The following is an 18,899-nucleotide window of genomic DNA, read 5'->3' on the forward strand; positions in this document are numbered from 1 at the left end:
TTTTGCACCCATACGTACTATTGACCACCCAAGCACATGGTGCATGTTTTGTCCAGATCACATTCACTATGTTAGACTGTGTAATAATCCACATTAAATCACATCAAATGTCTCATGGTTTTAAATGTTAAAAATGGAGATTCGCTTCCATTAGGTTCAGGTGTTAAGACTCGATTCAGGTGTCAAATACATTCTTCTTACAATGAAATACTGATCAGCTGTGTTTATGTATAAAAGATCTTTTCACTCTATATTTATTCCTCAACCATATGCCATATTTACTTTGTGTAAATATTTTCCATCAATGGTTTGTTAAAATATTACACGTTCCTAAGACAGAAGAGGAAGTTCTCTTGGCATCATTCACCTGTAGCTACATGAAGGCCCTGTTTACCAGCCATCATGGCTCTGCCACACCTCCCAAACACAACAAACCTCCACAAAAAGCTTTCACGACGCCAATGGCGGTTTTCACGCCGACTCTAACAAGTCCCACATGGCTATGTTTCTCTACCGAAATTCAACGGGGAAACATCTGAACCTGTTCACAAATACACAGACGTCCTCACCAAGCTGTTATGACGGAGTGAGAGGAAGATAGATAGAGAGAGAGTGAAAGAGAGAGAGAGAGAGAGTGAAAGAAAGTGTATCTACTCACCATACGGAAGCTCCATATTAGTGCTGGTCTGATTGTTAACATTGACCATGCCGATCCTGGTGTTCTTCAGCTCTCCTTTTTGTTGTTGCTGTCCTTTTTCTGAATACGTATGAAAGTTTAAGATGTGGATGGAACAGTTTGTTGTAGCGTACGGCTTATTTTTTTAGAGGAAGGTGCTGTCGGCGCGCTGTAAGGCCGGTACTCTTGTTATCTTATTGATTCTCCTAATCTGGGCAAATGTGGGTGGGGAGGTTAAACAGTAACCAAGCTCATATAGAGGAGCAATCTATATGACAGCTGTAGCCATAGCAACAGGATGATAGAAACTCAAATAGACAATTTGTGTTGATTTTTTAGGCCATTTTTTTTCCTTAAAAATGTAAATTTTTCAAGGGTTGTCATAACTATTGACCAAGAGAAAAAAGTTTAAAAAAGAAAAAAAAAAGAAAGAAGGGGTAAATACAGAGAAAGAGTTCTGGTCTAGGATCTGTTTAACTAAAAAGTACTAAACAAACAAACAAATAAATAAAGGGGGGGCACGGTGGCTTAGTGGTTAGCACGTTTGCCTCACACCTCAAGGGTGGGGGTTTGATTCCCGCCTCTGCCTTGTGTGTGTGGAGTTTGCATGTTCTCCCCGTGCCTCGGGGGTTTCCTCCGGGTACTCCAGTTTCCTCCCCCGGTCCAAAGACATGCATGGTAGGTTGATTGGCATCTCTGGAAAATTGTCCGTAGTGTGTGAGTGTGCGAGTGAATGAGTGTGTGTGTGCCCTGTGATGGTGTTGGGCACCGTCCTGCCTCGATGCCCGATGACGCCTGAGATAGGCACAGGCTCCCCGTGACCCGAGAAGTTCGGATAAGTGGTAGAAAATGAATGAATGAATGAATAAATAAATAAACCTTCCTCAGCATAGATTCATTAAATAAATACTTAAAGAAAGTATTATTATTATTATTGTTGTTGTTGTTGTTGTTGTTATTAACAACAACAACAACAACAATAATAATAATAATAGTTTTTTAAGTCACTCATGGTCACTATGCAAATGCAAACAAGTAATAAATAATAAAATAACAGCAAACAACAATAAAACAACATTAAATAACAGTTATATGACATTAATATTGAATATATGAATATTACTTCCCACTTACAGAACACACCAGGTCCAAGCTGACATAATTTATAGAAATATTGGTCTGTGATTAACTAAGGTGTAGAATAAACCAGTTCAAGTCAAGTGACCAGATGAATTCAGAAAATTCCCAAATTCCAATCAATATAATTCCTTTTAAAAAGCAACATTGTCTACTTTTGCATTATGTTTCATGCAGGGGTTTTTATTCGTTTTTCCTCTCGACAGGTTCGGTTTTCAACCGACATTTAGATATAAGGAATGTGATATTCTCATTAAGCGTGTGGAAGATGATTCAGTGTTTAGTTTCCCATGACTATAAAATGATGGACTCGGTTAAAAGCATCCAATTACACAACATGGGTTTTCACTTTGGAGTGTCTACATGAAACTAACTACTATTTCTCTCTCTCTCACACACACACACACATATTCTCACACACACATATTCTCACACATTCTCACACACTGTCACAGTGAAAGTGATGAATGATGAAGTGACATAGTAATCGTAATCATCTGTATTCATCAGGCAACACTTGTTAACTTCTGTTTCCTTCTCAACACTGACTTAAAGCCTACATGAAAACAAATAATAATAATAATAATAATAATAATAATAATAATAATAATAATAATAATAAAAAAAATTCAGCCAGAACAAGTATATCCTTCTAACAAACTGAAAGATTCAGTGTTTGTCCTCACTGCTCAGTATTACACTGCTGTCAACACAATACTGTAGCTAATTCAGTGTATGAACAGGAAGTGGTCTTGTTCTCGCAGTTTATGGTTTTAAAAGCCATTTTCCTCCTGGTTTATAGCACAAGTGGTCCAGCTGGATGAATAGAAAGCATTATGAAGGTGATAAAAGCCTGCTTTCACTCTCTCCCTAACAGCAGGTCCTGGATCAGACAACACTATTAACTGATCGTATATATGTATTGTATTGTTTCATACGTAATCAGTTAGGATGCACTGCATGAATTCATACAAACTTCATAAAATGTAATGTGTAAATGTAAAATGTAATTTTTTCTGTTAATTGCAGTTCGAGTTCATTCTTGAGTAAACGTGTTTGTGCACTAATGCATTGACAATGTCAGTTTGTCCGTCCCTCTAATAAAAAAAATAGAGTTAAAATCAGTTTTAAAAGCAGACAACATACCAATATGTTGTTTTTTCTGGTTCATTTTCTCTAATGTAAATTTTTAATCAAAGATTTTTAATGACATTTTTCTCACACTAGTCTTTAAAAATTTCCATAGCAAGTTTGAGGTTTTATCCAGGATTTGATCACCAAACAGAAGGATATATATATATTTTAATCAATGCAATTATAACATTATAAAATTCTATATATTTGTAATCTAAACTCAACACACTTTTTTATTTATTTTTTTAAAAATTAATACACAAACACAACCATGTTCTTTCGACGAGTCCCATTTGGATCACCTTTGGAGAAGACAGTAACTTAGATACAGTATGGTGAACTCCTTCAAAATTTATTGGGTGTACACAAACCATAAAAGTGCTTAACTCTCAACACGAACCTAACGGCAATGCCACTCTTACAGTAATGCAAACATAAAAAAACAGTGCAAACAGTCCAGGGACAGGACAAGAGACAACAACACAGCAGTCACAGGACTGACTCTTGGGACGACTACGACAATGGTTAGGTGTTAGTTCGACTGCTGTATAAAATGTGAAATAATGCAATATTTTACAAAAGCAATCAATAGTGGTGCAACACAAAAATGTGCTTCCACAAAAAGTTCTTGTGTCAGTCACAATTCATTCGTTTCCATCAGCGTGACTAAAAGCGTTCAAGCTTTTTTCTGGGTCTTGATGTAACACACTGATTCTTGTTACAGGATCCTCCGTAAATAGAAGGACAAGCCGAGCACGGCTTTCCTGTCTTGTATGGAGCTTCTCCTACCCAGTTACCTCTGCAAAACGAGCAACAACAAGGCGTTCACTATAGATTTAATACTTAATATGATGGTTTTGTAAAATGATGCTGTTTTGGATCCGTTGGATTTAATCTTACTTGATAGAGTAGTTGCAGACCAGTAAAGTGGCCTGTTTCCATGTAGCACCAAACACGTACATGTTTGAACACCTGTTGATGGCACACCCAATCTTATTGGTGCTGGCCCACACCATCTGCAATCCAAAAAGCAGCAAGATGCACTGTTTAATAACATACAGCTTATAATCCAGTTCATACTTCTATCTAGCAACGTCTGCCCATGTTTTTTTGGTTTTCTCTTTTTACACTACCTGCAGCCGATGCTACAGACCGGGGGTCTTTGGACAGCGAAGCACGTCACGTGACATACATCACACATACACGTAGAAGTTTGGTGCTGTTTAGTTTATTAGGTAAGGAGAGAGTGCCACCCTGTGTATTTTTGTTCTGGCACTTAGCGTAGCATGAGATAGCATACTTTTTGTTCCTCATCCTTCTCTTCTTTCACAGTCTGATTAGGATAAATGGGTGGCTGAAGTTAGAAGAGTTTGGGTTTGTTGTTTTCTTTGAGTTAGCAACACTCTTGTTGTTTGAAGATTGTTTTTCCATACATTGTGGTCAGATTTATAATTCCTTTCCAGTTTCTTCTATACGGTTTAACTGATTTTAATTGATTTAGTATCCACTTAAATATAAATAGGCTACTTTACCAAAATGCTAATTAAATAATCAAAGCATCTTTTACTCACACAGTAACTTTTACCTAGTCTAACTAGTGTTTAAGCCACATGTGCTCCAAAATACACCTTAAAGGACATACACCCATCCTACCTCCTGAGAATTTATACAAACCCACTGTAAGTCTACAATTGTATTACATAAGCAGCAATATCGATCCTGTGCTATACAGTAGAACCAATAGCATCAACAGTCAGTTTTGCCATTCACATGCGACCAGATCATGTCTCTTGAATCTTTGCAGCACTTTCTCTTTCACATGACCTTCTCTATATAATACTGATGTTTATTTAGGCCAGCTGCCAAAAAAAGATGAACTACACCTACAGTTGGATTTGTGTATATATATGGTGTGAGACACATTGTCGAAATAAAGCTCTTGGGTACACGGCTTGAGCTTTTTACTGTTTCTGATTTTTTTTAAAATGGTATCAAATGATGCATGTTCTCCTGTATGACTCTGTAGGTTTCCTCCTGGTTCTCTGGTTAAATTCTACTTCCCATATACATGCCAGTAGGTGTATTGGCTCACATTTGGCTCAAGGTGTGAATATATGTATGTGTGTGTGTTCACTGTGACCCCTAGCAGGACTCACAGGGTTACTAAAGATGAACGAATAAAAAACATGTGTTTACCTGTAATGTGATCAGACATTTATATTCTTTGTAGTGAAAAACAATGAAAATGTGCACACAGTTTCTAGGTTATCACTTCTATGCTTTTGGGATGTTACTTTACAAGTCGTACCTGTGTGTAGTGAGTGCAGACAGAGCCGGTACATCTGTTGGGGTAGGAGAAGGAATACTTCTCATCGTGCCATGATTTCACCAGCTCAAGGACCGATCTATACCTACAGGAAAATAAAAATCAGCACCTTACTGTCTCCTTTAGCTTTTGGGAAAACAATTTCTTTTACTAAATTAATTTAGCAAATAAATTTATTATATGTGGGGGAAAAAATATATGTTTTTTTAAATACAAAACCACCAAAAATTACATTTACATCATTTAGCAGATGCCCTTATCCAGAGAGACTTACCTTTTTAATACAACTGAGTAATTGAGGGTTAAGGGTCTTGCTCAGGGGCCCAACAGTGGCAGTTTGGTGGATGTAGGAATCGAACTCACAGCCTTTCAATTAGTAGTCCAACACCTTAACCACTAGGCTACCACATCATGTCGCACATCATGAGTTCGAATCCCAGATCTGCCAAGCTTCCATTGCTGGGCCCCTGAGCAAGGCCCTTAACCCTCAATTGCTCAGTTGAACAAATTAAAATTAATTAAAAGTCACTCTGGATAAGGATGTCTGCCAAAAGACAAAAATGTAAATATTCTAAAAAGCAAAAAATGTATAAATAACTTCTATTGTTAAAAACTATATAAACTATGTTAAATGTTGTTTATTAATAAATTGAAATATATATATTAAAAAATGTATTCTATGAAATGAATAACATCCTTTAGTCATAGGCTCAATTTTTTGGGCCAGTCCTTTACTAAGTGGTGGAGAAAAGAATCAACCATGACATGAAAAAAAAAATTTTTTTGTTAGAATTTTTTTTACATGTTGCCCTGGCTTAGATATCTTGATCATATTGTATATGAGTCTAATTTTAATTGACCCCAGCAAGGTTTTCATACCTTCCCGTGGTGATGGACAGGTTCTGGCCCATGTACCTCATGACATGGGATGGGCCGTGATCCCATATACACTGTGATGCCCAAGATTCAGCTGATCTCGCAAGCTTCTCGTTCCACACCTTTCCAAATAGAAAACAACGACTTTTTAAAAACGATTTTTGGAGGCATTGTTTGAAACATTTCATAAGGAGGCGCATTACCATGTACTCCATGTTCGCAGCAGGTGGGTAGACCTGAGAGCGCACAAGGTTATGGTGTTCCAATAAAGCCATCATATCCCTGGAGGAAATATAGCGCTTTCTCCGGCTGTGAGGCGCATCGCTGCTGTTCCTCCAGTTTAGTTCAATCCCAAACTCAGGCACAGTGATGGGAAAGGGCTCTGTGGTGTTGGTCACAACCACAGCCGCTGTAGTGCACGGCATCGTCCACAAGATGGCAGCAAAAACCATGTGACTGCAGCGCGCACGCATGGCACTGATGTGGAATAGGATTCTTAGGGAAAGTCTTGATACTGTGGAAGAATGGGTTCATTTTTTTTTCATTTACATAATGTTTGCATCCATGGATCTTATTGCACAAAGCTTCAGACAAAAGGTAAACATACAAATGCAAATGCATAGTAATAAGGTTTATTCCAATTCAAAACACAGCATCACTAGTAATAATCATATGTCTATAAAGAAAAATGTTCATATACAGTAAATAATATGATTTTTTTTGTAATAAATTAAAAGCTCTTACCAAAGCACTCAAAAACCTTATTACAGTACAGCAAATATACATGCAAGTGTATTCTCACTCATGCACACACACACACACACACACACACACACACACACACACACACACACACACACACACACACACACACACACAGAGAGAGAAGCAGAGAGAGAGAGAGAGAGAGAGAGAGAGAGAGAGAGAGAGAGAGAGAGAAACAGAGAGAGAGAGAAACAGAGAGAGAGAGAAAGAGAGAATGTGTGTAATTATAAAGTATTTTTATAAGTATTAGTAAGTATAAGTATTAGTATAATTATTAAGTAATTATAGCAACATTGTATTAATTAAAAAGTTTGTTAATAAATCCGTTTTTGAAAACACACACAAATGAACTCTGCAGCTAGACGAACCCCAGACGAACCCTTATCATCAGCCATTATCTTCAAACATACAGAATGTGAGCATCAGATTTAGGTTTTTCCATATAATTAAGCCCTACAATCCAGCTAGCAAAAGTGTGAGGGCTCCTCATTTTGCATACCTTCAGTCAGGATTCCAGCACTTTGGTGCAGCTGAGCCTGGCAGTGAGCAGAATTCTGAGCAGCCTTTGCAAACAACACACCGCTTGACAGTACTTAACAGGACGTGTGGTGACTGAAGCCATCTGACGTCGAGGAGCAGAAGCTCTGAGCTTCTTCAGCCCCCACTGGGATGGTCTCTGAGTTCACAAAACACAATGATGGGAGTTTTTGCTTTTTCAGCACACATGCTCGGCATGAGCGCCAGGCTTCCTGAGGTTCCTCAGCCAAAACCCACAAATGCTCCTTTTCTTCTAAACAGAAGTAATCGATAGGAATGTAAAACTTCACCTGGGGGGTTTCTGAGGCACCAGTTGATTGCTTTTTAACTGGTGGATTTAAATAGCTTTTACCTCTTATTATAAAAAAGCAATGCAATCATTTGTTACTTAGCAGTAAATCCATAATTGACAAAAAATGCACTATTATGCACTATTATGCACTAATATGCTAATTTCATTCCTTGATCATTTTTTTTTATCAACATACCATATTGTGCACAGTTATCCTAACACCTCACATATAGTTCTGATAATAGAGCATGATTTCTAGTTTGATTGTGATTGTTGCAGGCAAAAGAATTTTGCTGCCACTTTTAAAATGTGCAAATCAACTAGTGAAGGTTTTTTTTTTTTTGCTTTTTGTGGAAAACGTCTTGAATTTGCAAGCACATGATTCTTCCTTTAAACTAGAACTACTGAAGCCATATTACTTTCTATGCTAGCTGTACTCATGCTCGATGCATGTGTAACAAAGAGGGCTTCGGCTGAATACCTGTTGTGATAATGTCACACTTGATTTTTGTGTTAGGTAAATGTGAAATAAATAACCACTATACCTTTATATGGATCTTAATCTAAAGCTTGAGGTGGATTAATTCTCACTCACAGCTAGATTAATAACGTGAGAAAAAAGGAACATGTTAATCGCATGGTTTGGATGAAACAACAAAGAAGAAGAAACATCTATCAGAAAAAAGCCAGTGCACCAGATGTCCAGGATTCCAGGAAGACTTGAAGGAGTCATGCCATGTGCAACACATCTCACACTAGACTGCTTACAGTGCCAAGGAACTTGCCATGGACTGGCACAGGTCCACTGCATGGGGTCATTGAGAGCATCTGTAAGAGAACTGTAAGAGAATTAGCTGCTGGAGATACAAATACTTATGCATGTATTCATGTTGTGAACTCGGTCATCTTTCCCTTTATGATTACAATAACATTACTGACTAAAGGTTTTATTTTCTTCTATAATTTCTACAAAATAAACGGACTGAACGTATAGCAGAAGTATGACATCACTGAAGGAGCACATAGTTGTAAAGTGCATTCTCCACCGCTGACACCCCTGAGGATTCCTCTAAGGCTTACGTTGTTTTAGCGTTTACTGCACACGCTGTGAACCTTTATGGTATTTGCTAAGGCTGTGTATTGCCCCACTCACTGCCCCATTCGCCCCTCTGTTACTATAGTGAAATGACAGGTTTTAGTTTCTACCAGACAAACAGACATCCCTGTGGTTCGTGTAGAGCTAGCGATAGGCCAATAGGATTGAAAAAGGAAAATCAATCCTATTGCTGAGGTCATGGATTTGGGTTTGCTTATAAGTGAAGCCTTGCAAGGTCTTCTCATACAGAACCTCAGTTACAGTAGAGCTGGAATAACAAATACAATATACAGCTTGGGGGAAATGTAAAATCTTTGAAAAAAAACCTTGAATTAATAACATAATGATGCTTTAATTGAGCTAGCATGGCCTCCACATGTTTGTGCAAAGTCCTTACAATACAATTTAGAACAAACATTATATGACATTCTTTAGTTAAAGAGATTGTCCATGAGGACAATCTGAGCTTTTTGTACAAAGCAGATAATAGTGCAGAATATTCAAAATATTCAATGTTTACTCTCTTTCTTTGAAAAATGTCAAAATTCTAAAGCTTTCTCTTTATTTCCAATAGAATTAATGGAATTTTTCCAATTTTAAATGGAAAAAAAAGTGTGATTTCAGACTTTTGGACTCCACTGTATATTAAAAGAAGAACACAAAAACAAGGATGTGGAGCAGCATTTAAATCGAAGACACACCAGTGGAAAATGGAATTTATATATTTTCATAAATGGCAAAAACAAGAATTCCACTCATGATTTTTTTTAATCTTACATGCACCTCTAATGGGATCCAGTAGGTTGTAGGAGGAGTGTTTAGCGCTACCTCGTGGAAAGCTGCTATTGTAATGTTCACCTGATCCCTTAAATACTGTTAAACTACAACACTTTTGAATTCTCAATTCTGATTGGTCAGACAATGTTGATTAATTTTCTATAAACAGCAGCAGTGACAATAATGGGGGATGTTGTTGCCTAGTGGTAAAGGTGTTGGACTACTGCCCGGAAGGTCATGAGGTCCAATCCCAAGTCCACCAAGCTGCCACGGCTGGGCCCCTGAGCAAGGCCCTTAACCCTCACTTGGTATATAAAATAGATATTTGTTGAACAGATAGTGTCAATATGGTGTCCTAAACATTACAAAGAAACCTGATTGTTCTACGGACGATTCTCCTTCATAAAAAGAATCGTTTGTGGAGCAAAGTTCTTTCAAATATATTGCATTTTGCATTAGAAGCAGGAGGCTGTGAGCGGCTTCACAATGAACAATACACACGTACACTGCCAGAACTGGCACGGAGTATTATGGGAATTATTTAACCACAATATAAACTGTTTATAATGAAGATGAGGTTCGTTTTAACCAGGGATTCTGTGTCTGATGGACATGCTGTAGCCTGTTAGAACTCATTTTCAGATAGATGGTTCAACGATCGACATTTTTATTGCTGTACGATGATCTGAACGCAATCCAACTCAATTTTATTTGTATCAGCTTCACAAAAAATATAAAAATATTGAATAAAATGACAAAGTGTAAAATTTAATGAATATTTATCTCCTATGAATCTCTCATAAATCTCTCCTGTGCACAAGAGTGTATTTAACCTCTTCATCCCTAGGCCTATTTTTGTGCCTCATGCTCGATATAAAATAGGCATATCTCCAAAACTACAAGGTGTATATGGATGATTCTGTTACCAAAATAAAGGTAACGTGTGAGATTGCTTCAGAAATGGAAATAATTATAGAATAAAGTATATATTACCAGGTCAGACTAAGAGAAGTTGAAACACTCACTCACTCACTCTCACTCATTTTCTACTGCTTATCTGTAGATGGAACACAGCAAAATAAATAAATAAGTAATTCCACCTGACGAAATTTTTACAATTTTAGAGAGTACATCTCTTTGAATTCATGCAGAAGCAAGCTAAAAACTCAAGAAATCTATTTAACATCTCACTACGAACCGATTCAAGATACAATATCGTAATTAACAATTGTATCGAGATTGAGATATTTACATGATCAACTGAATAAAATAGATGAATGGATATCTGGAATTATGTCAAAATTGAACGCACTCTTTTAGTGATTTTTTTAAGCAGATTAATTTATAATTAGGGAACAGCAACATTTGGATTTCTGTCCAGCTGCTATATTGTTGAAAGTTTCATAGAAATAAATCTGAAATTTAAAATGTAGTCAAAACACCTTAACAAGAATTACTTTGCAGTTACAAGAACCCCGTCTCTTTGTGATTTAAGGTCTAACATTCGTGTTGTTTTCTCAAAGACTTTACTGAAGTTCCCAGAGTCAACCTATAACTCCTGGGTCAAAGCTCAGGAGCAGCCTGGTCACATCTGTTTATATACTGTAGCTTAGTTTTTGTGCGCTTACAAAGACAAAAGCACTTGGAAGTTATCGGGTTTGCTCAGAGATTTTTTTTATTATTGGTCTCAGTAAAAATCAGCTCCTAGCCTGTTGGATGTGTTAACATGACGGATGTGTACGACAACCTACTGTACAGTACAGTGCTCCACATTACAAAGTGCCCTTGTGAAGCATTTATATTTAGCAACAGACACATCCATGTCAATTCTGCCACATACTTAAGAGTTCTGTCATCACATGTAAGCCGATAGGGGGAAAAAAGTTGTGAGGAAAAATATCAAACAATCCGTGCAGCCAGAAAAGAGGACGTCTAGAGGACGAGTGAGAATTTATAACCAAGGGTGAAGACAAGGCTAATCGATGAGTTTGACTCAATGGAGGAAAGCAATCAATAGACAGCTTGACAATGAAAGTATTAGATATGATCAAAATAAAGTTATATTGACGTTTTAGACTAATGAAAAGGCTGAATGATTATTTATAATCATACCCTTCAGTGTCACCCAAATAAGGATGAGGTTCCCTTTTGTGTCTGGTTCCTCTCAAGGTTTCTTCCTCTTCCATCTAATGGAGTTTTTCCTCACCACAGTCACCTCAGTCACCTCAGGCTTGTTCATCGTGGATAAATACATACACATTTAAATATAAGTCCAATATTAATCTTGACCTTTTGTATAATATTAAATTTTTTTTTCTATGTTTTTTATGTTTTTTAAAATTGCTTTGAGATCATTTCCATTGCGTTACATAAATAAAATTTAATTGAACTGAATCTATATTGCTTTTTTTGTTACAGAACAAAATCATCCACACATGACTGCCACTGATAGGCTGCATGAATCTACACTCTTAGCTAGAAAGGAATCAGCTCCAGCCTCAGTTCCTGCTACCTTTCAATAGTTTTTCTCTGACTGAGGGTTGTTCTGTTGCAAAACAATCCACTTTCAGACATTTCATTTCTTAACTATAAAATCTTAACAACACTACGGTTCAAAATAGGGACCTTGATTACTACAAAAAATGATGTAAAGCACGAGGGAGGACAAGACAGAGCAAAAAAGTATAAATGGGTTGAAAAAAGCTGCACAGCTGTGCAATTATCCCCTTGGAAGAAAAACTTGGATGAGGTTAAAAGGTGCCTACAGTAAACTGTATATCACTTCACTTTACATCTGAACTTTTCATTTGAACAGCACAAAGAGAGCTCACACTTCAAGAAAGAGGTAGGAAAAAGGGCAGAACGGGCTGAAAAAGGTGCACAGCTGTGTGATTATCCCCCTTCACTGCAAAAGAAAACCAAAAGGAGATGAAGCTGCAGTGTGTCTTTTGGTCTCTGTGTGAAGTGTGTCATGAAGCACACACACACACACACACACACACACACACACACACACACACACACACACACACACACACACACATACGCACACACAAAGGTCTCTACTGTGCAGTGATCCATTTCTCATGTCAGCAGTCCAAACTTTGTTTTGGCGGCCCAAAAAACAAATTTACTGAGTAACGAAGCTGCTTGCTCTGATGGATTGTTTGAAAGGATCGCAGACAATAGGCTCATATTGATCGACCATTCCTGGAAGAAAACTGCAGATGAGACAGTGGAAGGTTTGATTGATCGTAGGAGAGCCACGAACACACTGTGTCCAGGTAAAGAAAAGTTGGCGCAAATATTCAGCTCTAAACTGACATTTATGTTCGACTTACATAGTGATAGTATTGTAGTTCCAGCTTAAAGTGTACAGAGATTCATTAAAAGCTTTGGTTAGGATTTCTATAAAGCCCATATTCATGTATATAATCTGTATATAAATAATGCCTCAGAAAGCTCTTATAATAGTCTATGAATTATTCCTTTATGAGATAGAAGTTTACACAAATAACTTAAAGAACCCGTATGACTGGACATTCAGAAAAACGTTCAGTTGTAATAAACCTGATAACACAAATACACTTTTTCTTCACTGACAGGATGGAACCCCATGTGGTCGTCTGTATCTGTAGTTCCACCTGCCTCAAAATTTGACATGCTGCACATTCAGAGATGCTTTTTTGCCCACCACGGTGGTACAGAGTAGTTCTATAAATTACTGCAGCCTTCCTGCCTACCTCATCCTATTGGTGCTTTCTGGTGGGTGTTTTATTTTTTATTTTGTTTTGATCCCAGGATATTAGCTGTTTCTGAAACAGTCAATGAGATCAGATTTTATCCTTTATCCTGTTGTTTAATGTGAAGCAGCTTTAACCTGTGATGTCATGATTTTAGGTATTGAGCTGCTGCTACATGATTGGCTGACTTGTTAATTGCATGAATGAATGAATAAATTAATAAATTAATGAATGAGCACAGGTGATTCTTCTGGTTACTTGAAGCAATGCTACTGTATCTGTCCTAAAATATTCAACGATTTTCTATAATCTATTTATATATATATATTGCTTCATAATGATTCACATGTCATCATTATTAGTAATAAAGGAGGGACAGAAATCCACATGGTGTTCAAATAAACAGTGAGGAGCATGTTTATGTGTTATAAAGGATTGTTCATAGCACTAAATTATAGTTATCATTATGTAGATTTAAATGCTTACAAGGATTCATTACTAATCAACTTGCAAAGACTTATAATTAAATTTATAAGGATTTATAAATAAGGGCTTTATTATAGGTTTTATCAAATATTTTTCATTACCCACTTTTCATTTTTCAATACATGTTTCACCCACATATATTTATATGGATATTTAAAAATCTGCTTTGAAAGCAAGCTGGATTTCCACTCACTAGAAGTCTCATAAATCCTAGCAGGCTTTAGTGCAGGATGAGGCTAGAGGAAGCACCTCAAGCCAGAATCAATCTCACTTCCTCTGCTACATGACATCACTCTGTCTAGACACAAGAATACAAAAGCACACTGTAACGCGGTAGCTCTCATGACTTTTCAGCAACTTTAGGAGTGAGATATTGCCTGCTGAACTTGGAAGGCATTAATTAAATGCGTAGTGGAAAATTATTGTTTGCAAAATGCTAATAAGGGTTTGCAGAACTTTATTGGTGAGAGAAAAATTTGGCAAAGGGACAGGTTTTGAGAAATCTGACACACTTAAAGACATTCTGAAACATGAATGTATCTAACACTAGATACATTTTTTACATAAATTGCCATTTAGTTCTTATGTGCTCCTCGTGTCTGTCTAGGTTTTCTCAAAAACATACTTGAAGATGAGAAGAATGAATCTCCCTTAGCAATAGCCGAACATTCTGAGTACATTTTAAATCTTTGCAGTTAGAATGAGTATTTTGCTGAAATCTGGCAACCCTAGCTTCATAATCAGCATTTAACTAAAAAACTAATGCTTGTGGGACTTTTTGTTTAGGCCCTTGGGGTACACTCAATGTTTAGCTTTCTGGCAAGCTTTCTGAAACAAACAAGTAACATAGATCAAAATGGATTAAATGTGAATAGAGCACCTCCTATCTGAATCTGGATTTAAAACAAATGATCAGTTCAAGCTGAATAAGGAATATACCTTTATTCATATTCGTATTTAACGTGCATAATGCTTATTTTCCACTATTATTATTTTGCCAAATCTTTTAAAGGGTGCCAAAAATTCTGCCACATAAGCCCACCTTCAGCCATTTAAAAAATCAGGGATACAGAATGGATTCTTTCTTCTGACAGACTTATTTTTTATTGTCACTCCATCAAATATGGTGAGAGGAAATATTGTGCCTCGACTGCCACGGTTCTAACAACCAGGACAAAAACTACACAGTTTCTTCAAGGTCCAACTAAAAACATATGCACTGCTTTCTCTCTGAGCCAGACAAACAAATGTGTTCTTGTTTTTTTAAACAAAAAAAATGGTCCATTGGACTACAAAAACCTCACAGTCCCAAAATCATAAGAATCACATTTCTGTGCTTTAAACCCATTTATTAAAAGAGGCAGGTGAATGAAGACATTTAGATAAAGGAAGTTGTATCAATCTAGGCAAACATAAACACAAACTTTCCAAACAAGCTTTGGATTGGACATCTTCATTTTATTTTACCACTATGCTTACGTCTTTTTCTTAAGACTCAAGTAAATTGGAAACCGTGCTTTCCTTGAAATGCCCAAGCAACATAAATGTACATTAAGAAAAGAAGGGCAAAAAAATAAAAGACAACGAAGAAGATCCAAATGCACCCTGTGCACCTTCACCACATCCAAAGTATACTCCCAGCCAGACAACAGTAAAATTCATGGCCATCTCTTGTTAAAATAGAGCTACTTCAGACAGCACCATCTGGCACGACACTGAGAAGAGCAATGGAGAGACAATGAAGCCAAATGTGAGAAGTTTTCAGGGAACCAGACTCTGAATATCCACATTCTCGCCAAGAAAGAGTGCACTGAGGGCAAAGCGTGCTTGCATTTGCAGCAGAGAAAAGAATTTGGAAAATATCATCCAGCCAATATAATTTTGTTCAAGGTTACTTCCACATGCACAGTGAAAGTCTCCCTTATCCAAAAATAATATTAGAAAAATGTGGAAATATATTGGAAATATGTACCAATATACAACTTTAAAGATAATCACCTGAGTTAAGTCAGTAAGGTGCCGTGTGCATTGGGCAGACATACAATCAGTCTAACCATCAGTTGGAGTGATGGGGTGTGATGGGGTTAGTGTTAAATTCCTCATCTTGGCACAACAGATTTCATTTTATTACAGAGGAGCCTTTACATGGCCCTGGACACTTTTCTCTATATCAATGACCTACCTTGTGTTGATTATACTGCCCTCTACTGGATATTATAGACTTATGGAAGCTTTTGTCTTTAAAAAATTATTTATTTAATACATTTAAAAACTTGGTTTAGATTATAGGTGAGGCTGCTTTCATGAAACTCTTTTAAAGTGTGTGTGTGTGTGTGTGTGTGTGTGTTAGAGAGAGAGAGAGAGAGAGAGAGAGAGAGAGAGAGAGATGATGAATTAACACAGGTGTTTTCAATCACTAGCTGTGGACTGAGTCAGTGTCCACATAACCATTTTATTTAAATGTATATTTGCTGCCACAAAAGACGAATTGTAAGATCTGTTTTACTCCAATAAATCTCCTTTCAACAAGTGTTTATCTACCTGCATTAATATATAAATAGTTAATATATTTGATATAATTTTATTTATATATGTAAATTGTTGTCTTCTCTTTGTTGTTTTTTCTTCTTCTTCTTTGCAGGTCATATCCATGGAAGTTTATTTATTAAATGTTTAAATAGTCATGAATATTTTATGGCAGTGGTTCTCAAGAAGTCAAGTCAAGAAGCTTTTTTTTGTAAGTAAGTTAGTCCTAGATACATGAAGTGCAGGACAAGACAAACAAGACAGACAAGACAGTGCAAACTAAAAATATAAGCCAATAAAAAAAAAGACAATGCAAAAAATCAGGGCTAACCAGTGTACATACTGTATGTACTGTATCTCTCCGCCCTGTGAAGAACTCGGAAGTGACGGTTATGATCTTTCTTGTCATTGATCTTGAAGCTGGTTGTAATTGTTTGCTCTTTAAGTAAAATGTCTGCGTTAAGTTTCGTCGTGAATAAATCGCTTCCTTTGTTGCCATTTAACGCTACTTATAGCCGCAGGTACTTGGCGTTGTTTTTCTTTGCTGTTTGTTGTGTAGGATCTTTATTAAAGGACCTGGATGTTGTTCCTAAGTCGCACTTCAGCAGCAGTACAAACCCGTTAAATGTGTGAGTACAAACTGCATTAACACACTGGGGCACAATAAACACACGCTGTATCTACCTGTCTATCTGTCTCTGTCTGTTTATCTGTCTATTTATCTATTTATTTATGTCTATCTGTCTGTCTATCTATCTATCTATCTATCTATCTATCTATCTATCTATCTATTTATCCATTCCTAGGTGAGTTTATTATCATTCAAGAAGTGCTCTTTGAGTTATTAATTTTTTTATTCTGCTCTCTCTCTCTCTCTCTCTCTCTCTCTCTCTCTCTCTCTCTCTCTCTCTCTCTCTCCCCACCCCCAGCTATTTTGTGAAAGTCTCCTGGGGATGGAACCTGGTCCTGTTGATACCGTTTATATTTCTGTCCAACTCCCACTACAGAAACCTCACCTTCGCGTCCAAACGCCTCACATCTCTTGTGGTAGCCACAGCCTATTGGTACATCTGCACTGAGATTTTTTTTTACATTGAAAATGTCACAGGTGAATGCTACGAGTCACACGACATGGAAAAGAGCCAAGAGGGTTACGGCACAAAGACAGAATGCAAAAATGCTGGCAACTATTGGGCAGGTTTTGACATTTCCTGTCATTCCTTTATTTTATCTTACTCAACACTTCTAATCATGGAAGAAATGGTTCCAATGCTTCACCTTGTGAAACAATGCAGAACCAGAACCATAATCCTTGATGCCCTGTACCTCGCTCTTAGTGCTATTTCACTTATCTGGGTGTGGATGTTTGCCTGCAATTCAGTGTATTTCCATGACATGATCCAGAAGCTTCTGGGCACTGGGATCGGTGTGTTTGGTTGGTTTGTGACCTATAAGCTTTGGTACTTGAAACCTTTTTCACCTGGACTACCTCCTACCCTGAGTTACCATAAACTATATGACTAGACTGAAATCTTGAAATAAGCACAGTGGAACAAACTGATAGTGATGGCGAAGTGAAGCTTTCTTGAAGCAGTGAAGCTTTCAACCCAATTGTATCGGAAAAAGGTTTATTACTCGAAGCTTTTCAAATCAGAGCTCGATGAGGACCTCTGCTGGTGAAAGCTCTATCACAGAATGTTATAAACAAACAACATATTAATTTTAGAAGCAAAATGAATGGATTGACAAATTAAGGATAGATTAATAAATAAATGAATCAATATATTAAATACATGACCAAAGCATGTTCCATTGCATACGCATGGTAACTCCAAACAAAAATGTAATAAATATAACCTTTTGTATGGTGATTGTGGACATTTTGACTGTTTTTAGAGAAAAATCAAACTCATGAATGTTGAAGGTACATAAGTGCAGACACACTTTTACACGATTATAAATCTTTAGCTCTCCCTTTCCCCCCCATAAACTTTTTCTACACTATTGTCTTGTGTTGGCCTTGATGGGAGTGTAATGCAGGTTTTCCGGTAGCATGTTTGAAACATTAGCTAAATACCTACATGTAAATATCATACATTATGACACTTTATTGCCGCATTTGGGACTAAAAGTATTGAATGCTCTTTTAGCTATTTGTATGTAACCTAAGTGGTTTGTCTTGATTGATTAAAACTTTAAAGTTGCAGTTGTTCATTATTAAGCATATTATTTGGTCATTATGAATTATTCCGCTGTAGATAAAAGACATGAGATATTAGATATGTTCCTGGGATGTACAAGGGTTAAACTATTTAGATGCATATTAATCATAATCACGAAGTGTTTATGAGGACGTATATTGGGGACCTGACTGATACAACATTGCCATGTAAAATCTGCACATGCATTAAAAATCATCTCTTTTTTTTGGCTTAGTGCATTGTTTGTTTCCTTTACTTCTAAACTTTCTGTACTTTGCTTCTCTCTAATTTACCCTGTATGTATTTAATAAATGCAGTGGGTGTGAA

At 36.8% G+C, this 18,899-nt stretch overlaps 2 protein-coding genes across 8 annotated transcripts; one reads left to right on the forward strand and one right to left on the reverse strand.

The window, feature by feature from the left end:
* Positions 1 to 3,280: 3,280 nt before the first annotated feature.
* r3hdml (R3H domain containing-like) lies at positions 3,281 to 16,825 on the reverse strand. 7 transcript variants are annotated; one of them, XM_027144606.2, is made up of 9 exons: positions 16,715 to 16,825; positions 8,439 to 8,582; positions 8,289 to 8,340; positions 7,414 to 7,590; positions 6,353 to 6,663; positions 6,153 to 6,271; positions 5,256 to 5,358; positions 3,848 to 3,963; positions 3,281 to 3,746 (listed from the first exon to the last, which is right to left on the reverse strand). In XM_027144606.2, exons 5-9 carry the CDS (start codon positions 6,620 to 6,622, stop codon positions 3,614 to 3,616), a joined length of 741 nt encoding a protein of 246 aa, XP_027000407.1. In that variant the 5' UTR covers positions 6,623 to 6,663; positions 7,414 to 7,590; positions 8,289 to 8,340; positions 8,439 to 8,582; positions 16,715 to 16,825; the 3' UTR covers positions 3,281 to 3,613. The 7 variants fall into 7 exon arrangements, with proteins under 7 accessions (XP_027000407.1, XP_027000406.1, XP_047662910.1 ...); XM_027144605.2 differs by lacking the exon at positions 16,715 to 16,825 and adding an exon at positions 16,028 to 16,184; XM_047806954.1 differs by lacking the exon at positions 16,715 to 16,825 and adding an exon at positions 16,028 to 16,184 and having other exon boundaries at positions 7,414 to 7,701.
* Positions 16,725 to 18,049, forward strand: LOC113641693 (acyl-coenzyme A diphosphatase FITM2). Its single transcript, XM_027144602.2, has 2 exons — positions 16,725 to 17,000; positions 17,301 to 18,049. The coding sequence occupies exons 1-2, from the start codon at positions 16,822 to 16,824 to the stop codon at positions 17,893 to 17,895; spliced, it is 774 nt and encodes a 257-aa protein (XP_027000403.2). The 5' UTR covers positions 16,725 to 16,821; the 3' UTR covers positions 17,896 to 18,049.
* Positions 18,050 to 18,899: the final 850 nt, after the last annotated feature.

The sequence above is a fragment of the Tachysurus fulvidraco genome, chromosome 23, assembly GCF_022655615.1.
Source record: "Tachysurus fulvidraco isolate hzauxx_2018 chromosome 23, HZAU_PFXX_2.0, whole genome shotgun sequence".
Lineage (NCBI taxonomy): Eukaryota > Metazoa > Chordata > Actinopteri > Siluriformes > Bagridae > Tachysurus > Tachysurus fulvidraco.